Genomic DNA, 22,228 nt, shown 5'->3' on the forward strand with positions numbered 1-22,228 from the left:
AAATTTTTCTTGATCCAAAATTTTGTAATATATTTTCACACTATTACATTAATTCATATAATGAAAATATTAAATAAGATATGACTCTGCATTAATTTTAGACATGTTAAGTCGAAAAGGAACAAATATATTTAATTTTTGATTATTAGTATGTATCAATTCGCGCAATAACTGTGGAATAAAGTGTTTATTTTCACGTATTATTAATCTTTTAAAAAATCAAGGCAGAAAAGCGAAAGTTTGGAATAAATTACACCTCATAAATTATACCATGTTACATCAAATAGAACGTTTAAGGATTCTCATAAAATGTACACATACGTTTAAATTAATTTTATATCGTTCTTCACAAAGTTTGTTTAATAATTCATTTTTATGTACTAATGCTAATTTCAATGTACATATTGAAGAACAATTAAAGGAAATTTTTAAATTAAAAAATTCTAATATTAGTACATGGATCGTGGAGGTTAATATATCATAATACAAATCAAATAAGATTATAAAAGAAATTATATAATTAGTAAATATATTTATTACAGAATAAAGTACGGAATCTATGCCATACATATATAGAAAGTGAAAAAAAACAGAAACAACATATTTTACAAGTGCTAGCTGTAAATTATGCGATTAAACATGATAGTGTATTAGAAAATGCAAGAAAACTTTGTACACACGTATGTGCAAATTATTGATTTTTTATAAATTTATTATTTAATTATAAATCATATACAGAATTATATACCTTTTTTGTTATAGTTGAATAATGAAAGGCAAATGATTGTTCATGAAAGAATTTTAAAAGGTGTTCTTATACCACCGTATCAATGGTTATTTATTATCATGGGACGTCTTAAACACGGCGTAAAATTTTTAGTTGATCTAAGAACAGATATTTTAGTAAGTATTAAAGAATAAATAGTTCTATAATGTAACAGTAACATAAAGATTTGATTAGGAATTGATATCAGAAACAAGTGACAGCAACAAGAATTTTGTGATGCAGCAACTAAATCTTACACTTAAAGATTTATTACTATTATGGTTTTCAGTAGGATTTTTACATTTAGAACGAATAACATGGGAGACCTCTTGTGATATATTACAAAAGGTATATGTATGTGAAATGTATATGAAAGATAAAATTTATATATTAATTTTATATATATTTATTTTTAATGATAAGGTTTCAGATTATGAAGCAATACATCCAATAAGAAATTGGGTAGACTTAAAACGAAGAGTTGGACCATATAGAAGATGTTATATATTTATGCATCCATCTATGCCAAGAGAACCTCTTGTTGTATTACACACAGCATTGTGTGATACTATACCAAGTAAATTTAGTCTTTTATTGTCTACTATATACGCACTATATTTTTAACCATCATTATTATAAGTGAATAATTATATATATATATTTGCAGATAGCGTAAAAGGAATTGAAGAAGCAGAACAGAGAATTTTGGGAAGAGTAGGAACACAAGTAACATATTTAGAAGAAGATAAATCAAAAATAACAGCAGCAATATTTTATTCGATAGCATCCACTCAAAAAGGCTTGCAAGTAAAAACATATTTTAAATGTTATGATTATTTAAAAAATAGGTATTACTATAAATCTAAAATTTTTTAGGGTATTGAATTAGGTAATTATCTAATTAAAGAGGTAGCTAATCAAGTGGTTACAGAATTTCCGATGATAAATGAATTATCTAGTTTGTCTCCTATTCCTAATTTTAGGATATGGCTATTGGAAAAGATGAAACAAGGTAAGGGTGAAATTTTGTTGGCATATATATACATATTTATGTATGTAAATAAATATTCCTTTTTGTTATAGACATATCTTTCATATTTACGTTGAAGGAGCAAGAAACTATACAAAAAATTCTTCAATCAGAAGATATATTTACAACGTTAAAAAATCTTTTTAATAATTCGTTGTGGATAACTGACGAGCAATTATCAGAATTACTTAAAAAGCCATTACTTCGAGCAAGTGCATGGTACTTGTATAAAGAAAAACGTCGTAGTTATGCCTTAAATAACGTTGGTATGTATTTTGTAACACAGAATATTCTTATATTGATTTTAATTTTTTATCACATTTTGTCGTAGCAAATTTTCACTTGCGTAATGGTGCGATCATGTGGAGAATAAATTGGATGGCTGATCCTTCACCACGAGGTATTGCGAATAGTTGTGGCATAATGGTAAATTACAGGTAACATTTTAATAAATTATATTTTTATGAAAAAAAAATTATGTAAAAATAATATTAACATAATTTTTTATATTTTTAGATATTATTTAAACGAATGTGAAAATAATAGTCGAAATTACATTGAAAACTATTTCATAAATGCTTCCGAAAATATAATCAACCTTGTGACACAAACAAAAACAAATAAGAATGTCACTTGATAAAGATATTTAAAAAATATCATAACATACCAAACAAATCATTTAAATAATGATGTATGATATTGCCAATAGGATCGAAATTCTTAACAAAGAAGATTTTATTACTCTTCAAATTTTATATTTTTATTAAAGATTATTAAATTTGTTCATTTATACAATAGCTGATTCCTTTCCAGCTTAAAGACAGCACAAAGGTCTGCAGGCAGATCTAAAACAAAATAATAAATAATTTTTTAATTATTTAAAAAAAATTCTTGTTTTATATTTTATTTACATCTAAAGAGCAAAAATTTATACACACGCATACGTTTGTACACGCATTCAATTTTTATTTAATCGCTATAAGAGACAATGCAAATTTATTTTATACCTGTAGTCAAGGCTGGGTTTGATGAAAGTTTGTGGGAAGATGAGGTCTACTTTCTAGTTTTGTATAATCCAGATGGAATTCCTTAGCTACCTTCCTCCAGTTTTGCGCATCAAAATAATAGTAAGTACCACGTTCATATGTCGATGTTTTTTCTACAAGTCCTAATCCAGGTGCTTGAGTAATCCACACTTTCTCCTCCATATGATATCTCCATTCCCTGCTGTACCTTAATAGTACAAAGTCAAAATATACTTGCATAGTGTTTTTTCAATATCTTCAAATCATTTGCTATGATACTTCTGCTTTACTTACAATTCTGCTGCAGCTGCCAGTTGGAGGACATCCCCGACATTTGTATAAAACATATAAAATAGTAGATCATCTTTGTATCGATTTAGTTTAACTGGTGCTAACTTATCCCTAAAAATGCATTACATATGATTAAAATAAAGAGGCAAATAATTCAATATATCTTAAAAATATAATCAAAGTATCTAAGTGTTTGTGTGTATATCACGCGTGTGCATGTATTTATAAAAGATAAAAAACTGTATTCCAAAATCTACACTTCGAACTACATTTCAAATCATACAAAATATATTTAATATTATAACAATTAAAATACTACCTGATTGCTGCATTAATAAGATATTCTGGTGGTACATGAAAGTCGATATCTTGTGGTCTACATGGTGTTTCTGCCCAAGGACCACCAAAATTTTGATATAAATTTTCAGGAGAATTCAAATTCAATCCTAATGCTGTAAGATCTTGTCCTAATGCCAAAGATACTAAATTTGGATCCGTTTCTGCTGCTCTAATAAAAGTTAAGAGACCAACCATTCCAAATTGATCTTTTACCATACTCGCAGGTATATTTGTCACCTTCCCTATAAAAAAAATTTGATAAAATTATACAAAGAAGAAATTTATTAAAATTTTATATTACATGTATATCATAATAATCATGTGATAAGAATCATATAATAATAATTAATAAAAGAAAATTTGTAAATAAAACAATAATTAATTTAAAGAATTTATAAGCTAACAATGATAAATTCACTTTACATCGAGATTCTTTGTTTACCATCTGGGGATGTTTGAATGCCTCTTTTAGATGACTGAGATTTTTCAGATCCAGGTGCTCTGTTTGCTTGCAATACATCCTGGCCAATTTCGGGACCTAGACCAACGGATATACTTTTATCTCCAGAAACACTTCCACCTGGTGATGGGCCTTCTCTGTTTTGTGTGCCTGGTAAAGCAGGAAAATCTTCTGAACTCATAGTAAATTCACTCGACTCTGATGTTGGTTGCTTTACCATTCCAACTATAATATAAAATAATAAAAGTTATTTTTATATAAATATTTTGGTATAAAAATTATGTAAAAATATACAAAATAATTTGTATTTTAGGAATATTGGTAATATTTAAAAAATGTATTTCTATAAATGCATAAAATTATTATTTACATTATTTTGTGATATACATTTTCAGTATTTTTTACATAAATGTACAGTAGAGTTATTCCTAGTTTATCATCTAATGAACACTAACCATAAGGTTGTTTTCCAGGCATAGGACTAGGTTGGGGCATGGAATCACCCTGACCTCTATTTGTCAAAGATGGAAATTCCGAAAGATCTAATAGAGGGGGTGTACTTGTATCTCCACCTCCACCACTTCCAAACACAGAATGGAAATTATTAATCGCACCTTGAGATCCGTAGTTGCGACTTGGAGGTATACCAAAACTGCCCATACTACCCATTGGATTTGAGGTTCTGTAAAGTAACACTTATATACTATCTGCATATTAAAAATATAAATATTTTCACTTTTAATACACTACAAATTTGAAATTTGAAATTTGAAATTTGAAATACATAAGTATTTGAAATGATTAATACAGAATATAATTTCTTTTTTCTATTTGTTCTCTGATCAAAGTATTTATTGGTATTATCAGTAGAAGAACGCTATGAAATATTTTTTATACAGACAGAAGACATGAGATATTACCAAAAAATAAATCAGTTATAATAGTGATATATCAATTAATACATTTATTTTATTTTTATAATCTGTCAGTAAACTTACCCAAGAGCAGGCATTGTACGTCTATCTGTGAAAGCCCTTTGTCCAAACAGCCCTCTGCTACTCATAGGAGAGAGCTGTTGTTGTTGGGATTGATGATTGGTCTGCGTGCTTCCTGATCCTGATGCACTAGGATAAACGTTGGTAACCACTACCACAGAGTTCGCTGTGCTTGAGGTACTTGCAGATGAGCCTGAGAACATGCCCGATGTGGGCGTGACATGACCCGCAAGGGTCGATGAATTTAAGCCCCCCCCACCACCCGCGCGCGAAGTAAGGCTTGTATTCGCAATACTGCGTGGAGGCTGCTCAAAATTCAGGTTGGCCATAGCCCAGTGGCTCCAATATATAATACCTGCCAGGGCACACCAACACACTTTTGTTTTATGTCAATTACCACAACCACTTTGTTTGTATACTGTGACACACAAGTTGTGCAATTGCATGGGATCCATGAAGATCCATGACAATATCTCGTTGTAATAACCTGTAATAATGAAGCAAAGACTAAAACATATTAATTACAAACTGTTTATTATAGCTTAATATGAGAAATAATGATAAAGATTGAAATATCAATATGTTTATTGATGAATGTAATTTTTCTCATTCATTGATCTGTTTTTATCCAGTATGTAACGCATACAAGGAATCATTCACATAATGTTTTAATGAATACATAAAATATTATTTTAAAAATATTCCACATCTTCAGCGTATTTATAATAACAAAGATTTGAATATTTTGAAAAATATTCTGGAATTATTCGTTTTAATAGTATCAAGTCAAGATTTCGTTGACAAGCACAAAGAAATAAGCAGGTTATAATCCATGCAATATGAAAATGTGAGAATAATGAAAAAGACTTTGAGACTGTTACCTGTTGTACTTAATCTGATTGTATGTCACTGAGGGCAGAATACAATCAAATTCATAATAAACAAAGTAGATGAACGTAAGGAAAAAAAACACAAAAACTTCGATGTTGACTTGGAATGAATGTGATACGAAGATATTATTATAGTCAGTTTTTTTCACAAAAAAGAGACTTTCACATGGACGGGACCAGAAAATTCACGACTTTGTACACATCACAGCACTCTTTAGTAATAGATTACTGTTTTGTCAATTAGTTTCACAGCTTAAACAACACTAGATACACGAATTTCTGCCATATTAATAATTTCTACAAACGTGTTCAAATCAGCAAATAATGTTTATTTTGTAAAAATTCATATATAGGACGAGTAAATTCCAATTATTTTACTTTAACCGAATAATAACAAATTAATAACATATTCCAATTTCAATTATTACTTCTCCATATGCTAATCTAAAAAGAAAATAAATGGTTTTACATTTGACTAACAATTGTTGAAATTTCTAGGGTTATTTCTCTACATGAAATTTCTGTATGCGTAGAATAATGTACAAAGAAATCATGTGTTTAAATCAAAGACCAAAAAATTGAAAGTTATCCAATCATTCTTATGCTTACGATTTGTTTTTTGTAACTAAAAAATGACTTTTAGAACTCTTCACCAATAATAAGATTATGTTGTATTCTTTTTTGAAAATATACTCTCGAATAATACTCTTTCCAAAATAGTGCTTTATCTAGCTTTATTTTTTCATAATATTTCTATTGGTTAATAGTAATTCATGTTTCTCCCGGTAAGCGGCCATATTAGTTCTAGATTAATTTAACAAAAGTGAGTGTTCCGTGCGTGGAATGAAATTATCACCGTCGTGTATCAAATTGAGTGTGCACCGTATTAAGCAAGGTTACATTGTTACAAATGACAGTGGCACTTGATCAAATGCGAATACGACCGAGAAGTCATGTGAACGAAATGCATGGAAATATTAGGACGAATACGTCTTGTTGATCTCTATTAGTGCGTACAAGTACATCTTATTTGTGACACTTTATGAATGTGGTCAAAGCAAAAGATCATCTTGCGGGGGGTCTTGGCTGGGATTACCAAAATCTGACTAGACCAAAAAGCCGCCTTACTGAGAAGGTATCCACTTATATTATTTTTCTCTCTATTCTTTTCATACAATAAATATCTATTTCCAATATTAATGAAGTATCCACATTTTTGCGAAAATCTATATTTATTTCCTATGTATTTATATTTTTGTATTAATATAAGCATATATTAAGTATTGCCATAAAGAATATATGTACAAAAGACTTTGTCAACATTTGTAATAAATTATATGTGCATATATCAATGTATACTATCAATATTTTTATATGAAAATCTTATATTTTCTAGCTTTTTATATCAAGACTGCCAATCTAAGACTGAATTACTGATGCATGGGATAATTATCTTTAATGTCGAGTACGGACAGCATCAATGGGAAACTGTTTTTCTTGTTTCAAGGTGCCACTTCCACCAGTCGCTACGGAACAATCAATTGTATTGGAGCATAAAGACGGTAGCTTCTTCATAATGTAAAAATAAAATTGACATAATTTGATAAATAACTATTCTATGAATTTATTTTAATACAGAAACAATGGAACTAAGAGGATTATTCCCAAATTCTTGCCAACAAACTGGTCCACTCGTGCCTGCAGAAACACATGTCAATGGAAACAAGAAATCATTAAATACTGTACCTATGCTTAATAATGTAGGGTCAGACAACTGTGGATCCATGCCTAGTATACAAAATAACTTACGTTTGTCTCGAGGATTTTATGCACGATTACCTCCACTAGGTCGTTCAGGCACTTCTTCAGGTCTTAACTTAACCACAGAATTTAAACAGCAACGAGAACCGTCAGAAAGCAAATTGAATGGATTGTTTGACCAATATAAGGTATATTTATAAAACCTATGAAAATATAAGGTTCTATATTTAATTTATTTCAAATCATTTGTTTCTTTTAAAGGATTTACATGAGGATGTAATATTAGCTGATGGAATAGAAAGGCTTTGCAATGATTTGCAACTATTCCCAGATGAATTTAAAGTACTTGTTCTAGCTTGGAAATTAAATGCTGAACAAATGTGCCAATTTACACGTCAAGAATTTATAACAGGGTTGAAAGCTATGCGTGTTGACAGTATACGTGGTATTCAGGCAAGATTACCTGAAATTGTGCAAGAGTTAACAGTCAATAGTGATTTATTTAAGGATCTCTATCGATTCACATTCCGCTTTGGTTTGGATGTTACCTCTGGTCAACGAATACTGCCAGCTGATATGGCTATTGTCCTTTGGCGACTTGTTTTTACAATTCGAGAACCTCCACTTTTAACAAGATGGTTAAAATTTCTTGAATGTCATCATGTTCGAGGTATACCTAGAGACACTTGGAATATGTTTCTAAATTTTGCTGAAAGCATTGGAGATGATCTTGGTGCTTATGATGATGCAGAAGCATGGCCAAGTTTATTTGATGATTTTGTAGAATATGAAAATGATCAAATGAACCAAAACATTACTAAAGATGACATAATGAAGGATGCTTCTATTGATAAGGCTTAAAATATCTGCTTAGAAAAAACATTTATTGAATTAAAATACAGTCATATATTTGGCTTTTGAATAGAATCTTCTAAAATGACTTAACGATATAGATATATGTGAAGAAATGTAGGATAACATTGTGATATTTATGAATATTTTTAATCAGTGAATTAGTGAAATGACTAAATTATACATTTTTTATTCAAAAGTGACATTACATTTCCAAATATGAATGGTGTATTTTAAGTTATATATTAATTTATTAGTAAAGGGTTGTGAATTTTATACACAGAAAATTAAACGATAAATTCTTTATTTGTTGACAAATTCATGTCAAAAAACATGGTGTAAAGTAAAAATAACATACAATACTCCTTGTAAGAATATAGTAATTTTTAAAAATCTGTATATTACAGAATCGTAACATTACAGTTTGCAAGAATAATTATATGTTGAGGTATCATTTTTTATGAGATATTTTATTGACAATGATAAAGGATAATATGTATTGTTAAAATTGCATTTTGTTACATATTTTTGTATTGTAATACCAAAATTTGCATTTCAAATATCTTTAAATAATAATCTATAATGGTTTATAATATGATATCTCTTTTAATAGGGCACATATAAATAAATTGAAAATATTTGACGAAAATGGAAAGCATTAATATATAGTATATAAGATTAATTAATTGAGTATAAAAGTATAATATGTTTGTGACAAAAGCAAAAATTACAACGGTTATAAAAATATCTAAAGTACATTTTGATTAGATATTTTATCAAAGTAATTCTAAATTATAATAATTCATAAATATTCGATAAATATTTGGCAATTATTCTCTTACAAATGATTTTCAACTTCGTTATAAATACAAAGAAAATTATATGATGCAATCAAATTAAAAAACTATATATATAAAATGTAGTTTTCCAATTATATAATTATACACTTAAATGCTGTATATACAAGAAAATTAAAAATAATGTGAAATTATTAGATAATCTACATGCGCCAAATTCAAATTATTATAGAATAAATAAATTTAGAGAATAAACAAATTTATAGTAATTATGAAAAATAAAGAAGATTCTGTTCAAAGGACTTTTTGCATAAAAGAGTTTTTAATAAATCTCTCAATCTAAATTTGTGATACAGTGTGTACAAGTCTATACAATCTTGGATTCATTAATATTTCCTACTGATAAAAGAGAGCAAATGTAAAGAAGTAAAGTATTTTATATTAAACATAGATTCCAAAATTTGTCTGGTTAAACATAATATATTTTATTAGACTAGAATGTATAATGTAACCCTATGCAAGACATTCGCATGTATTCTAGTATAACACATGTCCATTATGAATTGTGGTTTTTAATAATTATTTCTAGAGATTCATATAATGGAACATAAAGGATTATTAAATCAGGTTCCTATTTAGTTTTTATATTTTTTAATGCACTTACAGCAGTACTAAAGAAAAAATATTTACTTTTTATTATTGTTGTAAATCTCTCATTAACTAACAAGATCTAATGAAACAAATATTCTAATACAAATTAATATGATTTTTATGATATATTATGAATATGTAATATCTGACTATATGCCTCACAATGTATCATGTCAGTTTAAAAAATTCTACAAAAATTTATAAATTATTAAAGAAACATTTCTTGCTTTATTTAATATAAAATTGTGATATATATTCATATTAAAATCAATTTTACGGAAAACAGAACTTTCTTTAAAATTATGGTTATCTAAAAGGTTAATTTTTTGCAATGTACTTTCTTAATACTATGCTTTAACATATTCACCGTCCTTTTGTCCACAGTACCTGATACAGGTACAATATATGAATACACCTAATATATACAGGGATTAATGTTGAATATAAAGCAAAGCTTACACAGAGATACATAAACATAATTACATGTTATGAAAAAATAATTGCAAAAATGAAAGTATAGCTTTATAATTCAGAGAAAATAACTATTTAAAAAATAAACTATATCAAGAACTAGGATTAATAGGTCCTTTTTTCATATTATGAAGCATTGAAATAATATGTCTGAAAAATAACATTGCCTTGTAACCTATCTAAATTATTATCGATCATTATTACCATTGCTATCATAAATGAGAAAGGTTCCTTTTTTAGAATCTCTGTGTAAGTTACACTTAATTTATATGAGAATTATATTAATACATATGAACGTATTGCTTAATCTTAACAGACGCACATATATTATTAACAATATACTATTAAAATAATTTAAACTTAAGCTTCAACTTGCTTGACTAAGGAATAATTCTATTTCGTATCTAATGATCGCATATATATAATTTTTATTTCTTTTAATGCTTCCACTAAACTGTCCTAAAATATCCTAAGATTAAATAGAATTATTTTGATTGTGATAATTTTAAATCAAATTGAGTCACATTTTATAGAAACGTTGTCATTACAAAAAATAGGTGTGATAATTAAATAAAGAGTCAAATGATAGTTATAAGTAAGATTCAAACATTGGTATGATAGACTATTTATAATGACAGATGTACATTTCTAATAAGTCGTAATAAATTCATTTTAATTCTACAAAAAGTATATTTGAAAACAATGCATGAAAAACAATGTTTTAATTCTTTAAATTCTTCCTTACGTAAAAATCAAGATTTTATATAATCACAAAGAAGCTTTCATCTAATTTTATCATATTTTATTGATAATTATGTGTTGATATTGCACTAGATATTGTACATTTATATCAATTAACAAAGTGTATTTTATGTTGATAAATAGTTTAATACATTGATTTTAATACTTTGATAATAGTTTAATACATAATAATAGAATGTAATTGGTGATATATAAGGGTACATAATGATAAATAAATTCAGCATTATAATAAAAAATATTGTTTTCTAAAAGATATATATATAAGGGGTTTTATTTATATTATTAATTTGTATTTATTAAGCTATACTTATAAAAAGAAAAATATTTTAATGATCAAACTATACTATTCTATAATATACTTTAAAATATATATTAATTGCATTTTTTTATGAAAAATGCAATGAATATAAATTACTTATAATGTTTAAAAAATTGATTGTGCTTGTATAATATGAACAGATTATATGCTTTCTGATACAAGAAATTAGTTTTGTTTATTACAATATGCACTTTATCAAATGCTTTAATACTTATACAGTATTAAAATAAATTTTAAATGATTATAAATAAGTAAATGAATTTTATTCATACATATTTAATTTAAAAAATAATGCATTGAAAAACTACGAATTAAAGGCTTCCAAATTTTTAATTATGAAAAGGTAAAAAAACGTAATAATTTCATTCGTCTTTCTGTCTATTATATATATAGTTACAACATTTGATGCACCTAAAACACTTTAGATGCATCTAGCGAAATCTTGCATCGACATGTAGCGCTACGGCACAGCAGACGATGCTGATTGGTCGATATCGGAAATAGACACCAATTATATACAGCGTTCGTTGAAGACAAGATGATGCTGTTGCATCCCTACATAGTACACAACCAATCGTAAGCGGTGAATCTTGCTTTCATACGCTATAGTTTTGTATTTATATGTGATCTGTAGTACAAAGCTACGAGAGAGTGGAGTGAGTAGAGTGAGTAGAGTGAGTAGAGTAGTCGAGTAGTCGAGTAGTCAAATATCATTCAGTTAACAAAGCGCTTATTGAGAGATTCTCTAAATTTCTATTAAACTTCGGAGAACAGTGTAAAACGACCAAGTATGTATATTTATTATTTTTCACAGAAAATAATAGATAATATAGATATAAATAATAACTGTAACGCATCGTTATTTACGCGTGAGAATGTTTATTTTCTTGGTACGGAACGTCTGCTTTATACTTAACAGTTTCACGCAAGGAAAACTTCATGTACGCCTTTCGCCATTTTGTTTATTCGGCCTGCTTTTGGAGGGAAACCAAAAACGACTTTTAGTTGATTAAAATTAGTTATTCATATACATATTATCGTAATTCTACTTGTGTATGTGTCATAATTAATTATGAGTCATATATTGATGCAATCATATATTTGAGTGAAGACGATTGATTCTACTTTATTTTTTCGACTAACGCCATTTGTCAACAACGGGGTATATTGACCCCACATATATACATATCTAATTATTGTGAAATGAATAATATAATAATATTCCGTAAGTTTAGTAAAACATGGCTCGTACAAAGCAAACTGCTCGTAAATCTACTGGAGGAAAGGCACCCAGAAAACAACTTGCAACAAAAGCAGCTCGTAAAAGTGCACCTTCTACTGGAGGTGTAAAAAAACCACATCGTTACAGGTATGAATAAAGAAGTATTATAAAGTGCTCTATATATTGATTAACATTATAATGTACGAGCAACATGTAATTATTTTCTTATTTTTGTATTTAATAACTTTGTTCTATTTTAGACCTGGAACTGTAGCTCTTAGAGAAATCAGAAGATATCAAAAATCTACCGAGTTGCTGATAAGAAAATTGCCATTTCAACGATTGGTTCGTGAAATTGCACAAGATTTTAAAACTGATTTGCGTTTCCAAAGTGCGGCTATTGGTGCCTTACAAGAAGCTTCGGAAGCATATTTGGTCGGATTATTTGAAGATACAAATTTATGTGCTATTCATGCCAAACGTGTTACTATCATGCCAAAAGATATTCAATTGGCACGAAGAATTCGTGGCGAACGTGCTTAAATTACAAACAACTTGCAATTTTTATTTCAATTCATTTTATTATCATGTCCTGGGACATTATCTTACAAAGTAATTAAATACATTGCAATTCAGTTCTTCCCACAAATATTCACTAGAGTCTACACTGCCAAGCACTATAAGTAGTATAAATGGGGAAATATAATCTAGGTTTGTCTGTTCTATTACATGAATTATTGAAAAATATTTAAATTTCAATAACAGACAATTAACTTCTCCAATTATGGTATGTGAACATGATTATAGTGGATTAGTATTTGTAATCAAACTTATATCATTACACACGAGCAATAAATGATAGAAAACATTTTGATATGTAGAAGATCAAGATTAGGATGATAGAAAATTTATATTTTTACAATCTTACAAGATTTGTCATGTTAATTTAATTTTCATACATTTGATGCGTTGGAAGAAACATAAATTTATGTTTGGAAAGTATCTTACTATTTCATTGAAATATTAGATTAAAAAATTTTGTAAGTATAATATTTCGTTAGTAAGCAATATTGTTACGTAAGAAAATTTCGATTTGCATTTACATTTCATAAATATTAGTTTAATAATAATAATAATAATAATAATAATAATAGTAATAATAATAATAATAATAATAATAATAATAATAATAATAATAATAATAATAATAATAATAATAATAAAATTAGTGAGTATTTCTTAGTGTTTTATTATGGTTAACTGTCATGATTATAGACATTTATAATTTCATGTAATTACAAGCATAAAAATTTAAATAAATAACCTATTAGTGCATAAAAAAATTATTACATTTAGGCATAAAACTTATTTTTTACATTTATTTCATATAAATTATGATTTGATATTTTCATATTTACATAATTTCTTTTTCCTTTAAATGAAAAAGAAATATCTTAAATTAAGAAACAAATTTTTTTACAGTTTTTTTAGCGATGAGTAATGTCATAACATAATGCATTATATGTATTTCTTTAACATGTGTCATCATTTTTTGAAAAAAGCAAATGATACAATCTTGAATGTATTCCGTTTAATACATTCATTGCGCAATATCTATGATGAAATCAAGGGGTAATGTACGCAGATTTCTCCTACACATTAAAAGATCGGCGGCGATACAAGCAACAGGGGTAGCTTCCGATTGGAAACTAACTGCTAATTAAGAAAAAAGTAAATCCTGTATTTACTTTCTTTTTCCGCCCTTTTTTCTTTGCTTCACTCGATTTCATTTATTTCGATAAAAAAAATTATAATTTAAAACATAACGTAGAAGTAAAAAAAAAAGATTCTTATCTTTTCTAGAATCATCATAGTCGTAGTTAGTAAGTAAGAAAGTAAGAGTAACATGTCGAACCAGAGACGCGTATGTGGTTAATAAATCGTCACAGGCTCACAGCTTTGTATTTTCTAAACGTAGGAGGGTAAGCCAATCGGGTAGCTCGTATCACAAGACAAAATTCGTCGTCCAACGTCCGATTGGATGGTACGTACCGCGGGCTTACGTGCCTCTCGCAATTTAATTTCTAGGGGGTAGGGACAAGGGAGCCCGTGACTCGGAGAGCGTCCACTGCCATCGAAGTACAAGGAAGCGGATAGCGTTGGCTCTCAGCTTCTTGCGTAAATTTTCCTTCTAGGGGTAAGTAAAAGCTTTTCAATTGATTTTTACGAAGTGTCAGAACGTATTCGTGTTTTCGCGCGATAATGTCATACTATCGATTATGTCGAAAGACATCCCGAAGATAAAGAAAAAAATTTTAATTCTCGACTGCACTAACAAGAAGCCTATCGCAAGAGCTTGCCTCCATTTTGCGATTGACGTTTCGTAGTAGGAATCGTTCACGAGCCTGACTGGTACGCCAACTAATTCTTGCCTCTCTCTCTCTCTTTCTCTTTCTCTCTCTTTCTCTTTCTCTCTCTTGATTTTCTTTCTTTCTCTTCATTTCGATCACTTTAGTCTTATTAACATTTTCAATGGTCGATGTGTTTAAACTTTTTCACTGACAATCTTTTTTCGTCAGTTTTCTCGCGATCATATTCTCGAAGATTTTTTTCGATCGACAGCGCGTGGGCTTTTCCACGCTAAACCAAGCGAGGGACGAAAGTTCATCCATTGCGCAACGCAGAGTTCCTCCGTGCGTGCTTCCTCGGAGCGCGCACGGTAACGGATCCTACCCCCACCAAACATGAAACCCCACCACTACGACAATTTCTTTTCCTCTGATCTTCCCCCACCATCTATTGACTCTATCGCTTTTCAGTTTATACCAGTTTCTACTCGCAACTGTTTGTTATGTTTCGCTGACTATTTTTGTGATCTTTAATCATTACCGTCAATTATCGTGGTTTCAACTTTTGTCTATTGTTTTAAATTCTGCTCACACAACATTACTCTCCAATCTTTTCATTTTTATTTTTTGTTTAATAATTTAGAGATTTTTTTCTTTGAAAACATTTTTATACTTTATATTATACTGCTTCTATATGTTGGATTTAATTGCAGTTGTGTATTATAAATTAATATAATCATGAATGTGTGAAAATTGAAAAAATAGGATAATAAAAAGTACACAAGAAGAAAAGAGAAGTTGTTTTGGGTGTGTCATGAAATATGATAATTTTTCATAGTTATTTTTTAATAATACGTGATTGTTCTTCCAGATTAAACCATGGCACGTACAAAGCAAACAGCCCGTAAATCAACTGGTGGGAAAGCTCCCCGCAAACAATTAGCTACAAAAGCAGCCCGTAAAAGTGCACCTTCCACAGGAGGTGTTAAAAAGCCTCACCGTTATAGGTATAAATAAAAATTCGATTATATATAACACACACGCAAGTATACATTTAAAAAATTATTAAAGGAATTACATTTGTTTATTTTAGGCCGGGTACAGTTGCTCTTCGAGAAATCAGAAGATATCAGAAATCTACTGAGTTGTTAATTAGAAAACTACCATTCCAGAGATTAGTCCGTGAAATTGCACAGGATTTCAAAACTGATTTACGTTTTCAAAGTGCAGCTATAGGTGCTTTGCAAGAAGCGTCTGAAGCTTATTTGGTTGGATTATTTGAAGATACAAATTTGTGCGCTATTCATGCTAAACGTGTTACTATTATGCCGAAGGACATCCAATTGGCTCGACGAATTCGTGGCGAACGGGCTTAAATAATAACGTGTATTTCCCATACATACTGTTTATTACTACTGCTATTATTATTATTGTTCGTAATTATTGTGGATGATATCTTTTCATTCCAAGATATGTGTTATGTTGTATTTCACAAAAGCATAGAAACTATAAGACACCCTTACGCGTGCGTACAATTTTTAATATAATTAAGTAAAAGGTTAGATAAAAAATAGTATCTTTTTGAATATTAAGAAACATTTGGAAATTGATTTTACTTATATGCACGAAATATTTTAAAATATGTAGTTTTAATATCTGATTTCAGAAGAATTATCAATACTTTAAAAACGTTTATAAAATATTAAAAAATAGGAGTAATTGATATACTGAGAAATGATTGCTGAAAGATTTACTATATGAATAAGCAGTTAAAAGTAAATAAATATTGTTAATTCTTTTGAATTTACAGAGCAAAAGGTTAGGGCAATGATAATTGTTTTCTCATTATTTGCCTACTATTATCATTAATATCATGATAACATCATTATTATTATTATTATAATTATTATTATTATTATTATTATTATTATTATTATTATTATTATTATTATTATTATTATTATTATTATTATTATTATTATTATTATTATTATTATTATTATTATTATTATTATTATTATTATTATTATTATTATTATTATTATTATTATTATTATTATTATTATTATTATTATTATTATTATTATTATTATTATTATTATTATTATTATTATTATTATTATTATTATTATTATTATTATTATTATTATTATTATTATTATTATTATTATTATTATTATTATTATTATTATTATTATTATTATTATTATTATTATTATTATTATTATTATTATTATTATTATTATTATTATTATTATTATTATTATTATTATTATTATTATTATTATTATTATTATTACTATTATTATTATTATTATTATTATTACTATTATTATTATTGATATGATACACAGAATATGTGACTTAGCAAATAAGAAATTTATCATAGTGATCTGATGTAGTACTTGTCGTATTAGTCTTTTGATTGTATTAAAAACATGAGATAAAAACTTGAGTATTCAGTGTATATGTAAAAACATTTCATAAATAAATCTTCCAAATTGTATATGTAAGTTCATAAAAATATATATATTTATATCTTAATTTATATTATTTTAAAATGCTGATAATGAATAAATTTCTTTATAAAATGGGTATTTAAAAAATTCAATTATTGGATAATTTTAAAGAAATTTCAAAATTCATTTATTAATTTATTGTTAATTATCTTACATTATGAATCCATTATTTAATTTATTTTGTAATGAAGCTTAAAAAGCCAATCTGAAAATATATTTAAAAGTTATATTTACATATCATGTGTACATAAAATTAATATTTTTCTTCTTTTATACTTAGATAAAAATAATTATAAAAATCGGTAATTCCCCCAATCAATAATCGATGTCATATTTGTATAGTGATGTTAAAATAATAAATAAACTACAATTGAAATATGAAGTATATGCATTTTCTCTTTCTCTCTCTATGTATTCTGTGTGTGTACGTGCGTATGTGCGCGCTGCATGTGGACACATGTATAATGTTTTATGTTTTTCTTATAATAATGTAGTACTCATGGAAGCACTAAATTATATCAATAAGTTATTATTTCCAAATTTTTATTAAAAAATAATGTTCACATAAATCATTTTACGAACAATCAAGAAAAAAGTACTGTATATATGGATAATAATTCTAACTTTATAGTCTACATTTACAATACAAAATTTTTATGTATATATTATATTATGAAATGTATAAATATAACATAATTCACCTTTAAATCCAATTGCATACACCTTTATGAAAAATAGATATACAGAGATTAATTAAATACTAAGAATGAAAAACCATTTTTTATAAATCTTTATATATATGTATACTATTGTCATGAATTATATTTTTAAAATTTGGATTTATTTATATAATGAACAAGTATACTTCTATTGAATTTTGAAAAGATTAATTTTAATATTTAGAATTATTTATATTGCACTTAAAATTTCTTTTAATCTTATTATGTTTATAACTTGATCAAATACCATGAAAAATTTATTCATATAAACAAATTCTCTTTAGAATTATAGCCTTTAGAATATGTCGTATATATAAACTTAAATGATAATAATCTCTGTATATGTTTAACGTATCCTAATTATAAACATAGTATTCAGATTAATAATAATATAAACATTAAAAAATCACAGTCTCCGTTGACGATACCGTTGTGTAAGAGAGATAAGAATTTGTGCTACAAACGGCCATAATATAAGTAGAGTAAACATTCGTGGCGAACATTCTGGAAAAGGCCACCATTTTGGATAAAATCGATTATTATTTTGCTCCTATAACATATAATTTATATATAAGTTAACTCAATATCTCAATAAATATATATTTATTATATAACATTTTTATATTTAACATACTCTTAAAGGCGATAGTGCTTGAAGAGCTTGACCTTCTAAACTGCGTACTCGTGCGGTTATTCGATCGAGATCTCGTTGTAAATTTTGCATTGTTGATGCTATTTGGCTAAAAAATTCAGCATTTATTTTATCATCTTTCCTTATTCTTTGCCGACCTCTTTCTTGTTTCGTATCTACATTTATTTCAGTAAGATCATTTGTCTTAGCATGACCATTAATTAACTCTAATGAATTTCCCTTGGTAGTGCTTTGCTGCTTGTTTGCATCATCATCTGAAGTATTAAATGTAATACTTGTTTTCTGAATATTTACAGAAGATTTTATGGCATCTTTTTGTGTTCGATCTGGAGCAGACTGTGAAAAATATATATAATAATTTGTTATTAATATTTGTTTTTATTTTTGTAAGAAAAAACCGTTTGATACTTACTTCAACTGTATCAATAAATTCTTCTTCTTCACCATCTGTATCAGGTGGTAAAGGACTTGCACTGTGACTGCTAGCTGGACTTGTTTCTAAGCTACTTGTTATATGTCTTGATGTATTGCAAACTCTATGTGGCGATGTTTCTCTAGATGCTAAATAAGTTTAAGAAAATATATGTCATAAAAAGAAATATTAAAATAACTTAAAAAAATTAATATTATATTAAAGTAAAAATAAAAACAAACCTAAAGGAGAACCTGACAATGGTGAAGTCGGCTGTGTGCGCATACGATTTAAAACTGGTCCAACAAGCAATTCTAAATCTTCAACAGGTACACTCTCATAAAACGAATCCAAACTACCCAAAAATGTTGCTACATTGTCTGTATATGACATAGTTTCAACTATCTATACCATAAGAATAAAAAAATTGTCATATGTTTTTGTAGAAGCATGTAATGTAGTTAAAACTTTCACATACTTTTTTTAATTCTTCTACATAATTGTTCATAGCTTCTGTACGACTCATATTGCCTAAACGTTGCCAAGCATCCCATTTTGCTTTTTTTATTACCTCCCAAAAACCTGGTTTTGGTTGCTGGCATGGTCCTTCTGTAGCTTGTTTGTAATAAGAATAAAAACGTAGCATAATTTCATTGCTAGGTTGGTAAGCTCCTGAAATCATGATTTTTATGTGATATAATTATATGGAATGAAATTTATTTATAATGCTTATATTAATAATAATAATATAACTATAATTTAAAAATATATCAAATCATTTCTTATACTAAGATACTTTCTATATGCTATTACCAAATGTAGAGGTATGAAAAATAGTTTTTATCTTTTGAACTTTGGTCAATATATAGCGTTTACTGATAATAAGGTATTCACTCTACACAAAGCAGTAATAACAAGTTGAATCATAGACGCATACCATCTTATGACAGAGAAAACAAGGCATAATTTTATTTTTTTCTTTATTTTGTATCATATTATATACGAAATATTTGTAAAACGTAATTTGAATACTATTGTAATAAATATTAAATAGATCAATAATAATAATGATATATTCCAAATGTAATGACTTAAATAATAGTTATTAAATATCTCTTTATAATAATTTATATTATTAACATTTGATATAATAAACTTTAATCTTGCTTAATTTACATAACAGTGACATCTACATTTGCATTTTACATTTTCAAGAATATGAATTGAGATTAAGAATAGAATGAAATATATTTATACTAATAAATTAGTAAGTAAAGCACATATTTTTTCCTATTTTTTCTGATATATGCATATGATATATCACACTTTCTTTTTTGTTATTATAATTGTTTAAAGTTTAATACAAAAAATTGTTTAATTAAATCATACTTTAATTGTATTTGTATTCAACTAATAGAAAAGTTATGATATCTTTCATAAAGACTGATTCATGCATCTCACATTGTTAGAAAGTGAAGTGAGAACATTCACTCATCTTTGTAGTATATATATAGAATGTATTCTCACTTCCCATTGATATCTCTCTCACTCGTAATAATAATCTATAGTTGATGCTCATAAACTTTATAAAAGAAAGTGTATATCATTTTAGAATTAGTATAATCTTATAAGCTTTATTATTTTATTTCCACTATTTCAAAAGAATTGTAAAACTATGATGTAGAAGATTAGTATATTCAAACCTGTGATACAATTGCTAAATACATAAAATTGTATTTAATAAATACCTGCTAAGTTATTACTTTTTATCTTGTATATATTTTATATGATGATAATATTTCAATACTTATATATATTGAAATTATATATTGCCAACAAAATTAAATGAATGAATTGATTTTCAGTTTTTAATATAGTCACCATTAAATAAATATGAATAATTCCTGGTAGTTATATATGCAGATTTATTCACATTTAAATGTAGACATAATATAACACTTGACTTTCTTATCCATAGATAGAGTCAATGTTCAAGGATTCATTTGTAGCTGTTATATTATCAATATATGCTATATAGATACATAAAAAATGGTTACCCTTACAGATACGGAAATAATAAAAAACTTTATTAGAAAATATTGTTCCATCGTACTCATTAATAATTATCCTTAAATGAGATTTTATTTAGTCATAACGTAAACGAAGAAATTTATGAGATTATTTAATAAGAAAAGTTCTCTTAGTATTTTTTCTACTCCTAACGATTGACGTCGATAGACAAGAAACGTATGTATTTAAATTATCAGCATCATAGTTATCAGTTTCGTAAATTTTTTATTATAGATTGTAACAAATATGAATAACGAAATTGAAAATGTTATATAGCAGACTTTATAAAAAGTAACTTTTCGTATTGTTTATACTATGCGATCAAGGACAATGTGCTTCGTTCGATTTGCCGTATGCGTAGTAGACACTCGTTAATTTGAAGTTAACGGATAAATCTACATATGCTACGATCGCTAAATAAATTACCGTTTTTTGGCAAGCTCCTAATTACGTTCACAGCCGCGTTAAACTTCTCTTCCGTCGTCATGTTAAAATTTTCGTTATTAGAGCTCCAAAAATTGTACTTCGCTTGTTATGTCCCAACGTTTCTATTGTCAATTTTCCTTCTTGATTGGAGGAATGACGACACACACAAGATTGAGGATTTAAAGAGCGAAAATTCACAGCATAACTTACAAATCAACGTACGGAAGAGAGTAACTGCTGTAAACTGTGCAAGAACTCGCCGTCCACGAGTGACAAATTACCGATTAGTGATTGGCGATCGTCCGGTAATCGTACGTCTCCAGCCTTGACGCATGCGTATATCACTACTTTCTGTCGATTATGTGACGATGCGGTTTTTTAATCGGCGTCGCGCCCCGACCGTCATGAAAATTACTACAAATGTTTTTATCGTTGTTCATACAAATAATTG

General features: G+C 27.4%; 6 protein-coding genes across 12 annotated transcripts; 4 read left to right on the forward strand and 2 right to left on the reverse strand.

The window, feature by feature from the left end:
* Positions 1–65: 65 nt before the first annotated feature.
* On the forward strand, positions 66–2,684 carry LOC124421766 (malonyl-CoA decarboxylase, mitochondrial-like). Of its 2 annotated transcripts, none has more exons than XM_046957350.1 (10): positions 66–469; positions 543–680; positions 763–903; positions 962–1,120; positions 1,190–1,343; positions 1,434–1,573; positions 1,643–1,778; positions 1,850–2,062; positions 2,128–2,233; positions 2,313–2,684. In XM_046957350.1, exons 1-10 carry the CDS (start codon positions 272–274, stop codon positions 2,431–2,433), a joined length of 1,506 nt encoding a protein of 501 aa, XP_046813306.1. In that variant the 5' UTR covers positions 66–271; the 3' UTR covers positions 2,434–2,684. The 2 variants fall into 2 exon arrangements, with proteins under 2 accessions (XP_046813306.1, XP_046813307.1); XM_046957351.1 differs by having other exon boundaries at positions 962–1,114.
* Positions 2,535–6,105, reverse strand: LOC124421768 (CCR4-NOT transcription complex subunit 2). 3 transcript variants are annotated; one of them, XM_046957354.1, is made up of 8 exons: positions 5,788–6,105; positions 4,910–5,261; positions 4,367–4,593; positions 3,894–4,136; positions 3,432–3,693; positions 3,116–3,223; positions 2,804–3,029; positions 2,535–2,641 (listed from the first exon to the last, which is right to left on the reverse strand). In XM_046957354.1, exons 2-7 carry the CDS (start codon positions 5,233–5,235, stop codon positions 2,810–2,812), a joined length of 1,386 nt encoding a protein of 461 aa, XP_046813310.1. In that variant the 5' UTR covers positions 5,236–5,261; positions 5,788–6,105; the 3' UTR covers positions 2,535–2,641; positions 2,804–2,809. The 3 variants fall into 3 exon arrangements, with proteins under 3 accessions (XP_046813310.1, XP_046813308.1, XP_046813309.1); XM_046957352.1 differs by having other exon boundaries at positions 4,910–5,393; XM_046957353.1 differs by having other exon boundaries at positions 4,910–5,413.
* Positions 6,106–6,336: 231 nt separating this feature from the next.
* LOC124421810 (DCN1-like protein 3) lies at positions 6,337–11,042 on the forward strand. The gene is made up of 4 exons (XM_046957443.1): positions 6,337–6,931; positions 7,193–7,358; positions 7,435–7,745; positions 7,819–11,042. Exons 2-4 carry the CDS (start codon positions 7,277–7,279, stop codon positions 8,416–8,418), a joined length of 993 nt encoding a protein of 330 aa, XP_046813399.1. The 5' UTR covers positions 6,337–6,931; positions 7,193–7,276; the 3' UTR covers positions 8,419–11,042.
* Positions 11,043–12,019: 977 nt separating this feature from the next.
* Positions 12,020–13,516, forward strand: LOC124432888 (histone H3.3A). 2 transcript variants are annotated; one of them, XM_046982182.1, is made up of 3 exons: positions 12,020–12,197; positions 12,640–12,778; positions 12,892–13,516. In XM_046982182.1, the coding sequence occupies exons 2-3, from the start codon at positions 12,651–12,653 to the stop codon at positions 13,172–13,174; spliced, it is 411 nt and encodes a 136-aa protein (XP_046838138.1). In that variant the 5' UTR covers positions 12,020–12,197; positions 12,640–12,650; the 3' UTR covers positions 13,175–13,516. The 2 variants fall into 2 exon arrangements, with proteins under 2 accessions (XP_046838138.1, XP_046838139.1); XM_046982183.1 differs by having other exon boundaries at positions 12,645–12,778.
* A 667-nt stretch (positions 13,517–14,183) lies between these two features.
* Positions 14,184–16,501, forward strand: LOC124432887 (histone H3.3A). 3 transcript variants are annotated; one of them, XM_046982178.1, is made up of 3 exons: positions 14,184–14,828; positions 15,851–15,986; positions 16,073–16,501. In XM_046982178.1, exons 2-3 carry the CDS (start codon positions 15,859–15,861, stop codon positions 16,353–16,355), a joined length of 411 nt encoding a protein of 136 aa, XP_046838134.1. In that variant the 5' UTR covers positions 14,184–14,828; positions 15,851–15,858; the 3' UTR covers positions 16,356–16,501. The 3 variants fall into 3 exon arrangements, with proteins under 3 accessions (XP_046838134.1, XP_046838137.1, XP_046838135.1); XM_046982181.1 differs by lacking the exon at positions 14,184–14,828 and adding an exon at positions 14,856–15,043; XM_046982179.1 differs by lacking the exon at positions 14,184–14,828 and adding an exon at positions 15,463–15,786.
* A 1,362-nt stretch (positions 16,502–17,863) lies between these two features.
* Positions 17,864–22,052, reverse strand: LOC124421879 (acyl-CoA-binding domain-containing protein 4). The gene is made up of 6 exons (XM_046957568.1): positions 21,778–22,052; positions 19,760–19,953; positions 19,524–19,686; positions 19,282–19,430; positions 18,852–19,205; positions 17,864–18,767 (listed from the first exon to the last, which is right to left on the reverse strand). Exons 1-6 carry the CDS (start codon positions 21,836–21,838, stop codon positions 18,624–18,626), a joined length of 1,065 nt encoding a protein of 354 aa, XP_046813524.1. The 5' UTR covers positions 21,839–22,052; the 3' UTR covers positions 17,864–18,623.
* Positions 22,053–22,228: the final 176 nt, after the last annotated feature.

Source organism: Vespa crabro, chromosome 2 (genome assembly GCF_910589235.1).
Source record: "Vespa crabro chromosome 2, iyVesCrab1.2, whole genome shotgun sequence".
NCBI classification, from domain to species: Eukaryota; Metazoa; Arthropoda; class Insecta; order Hymenoptera; family Vespidae; genus Vespa; species Vespa crabro.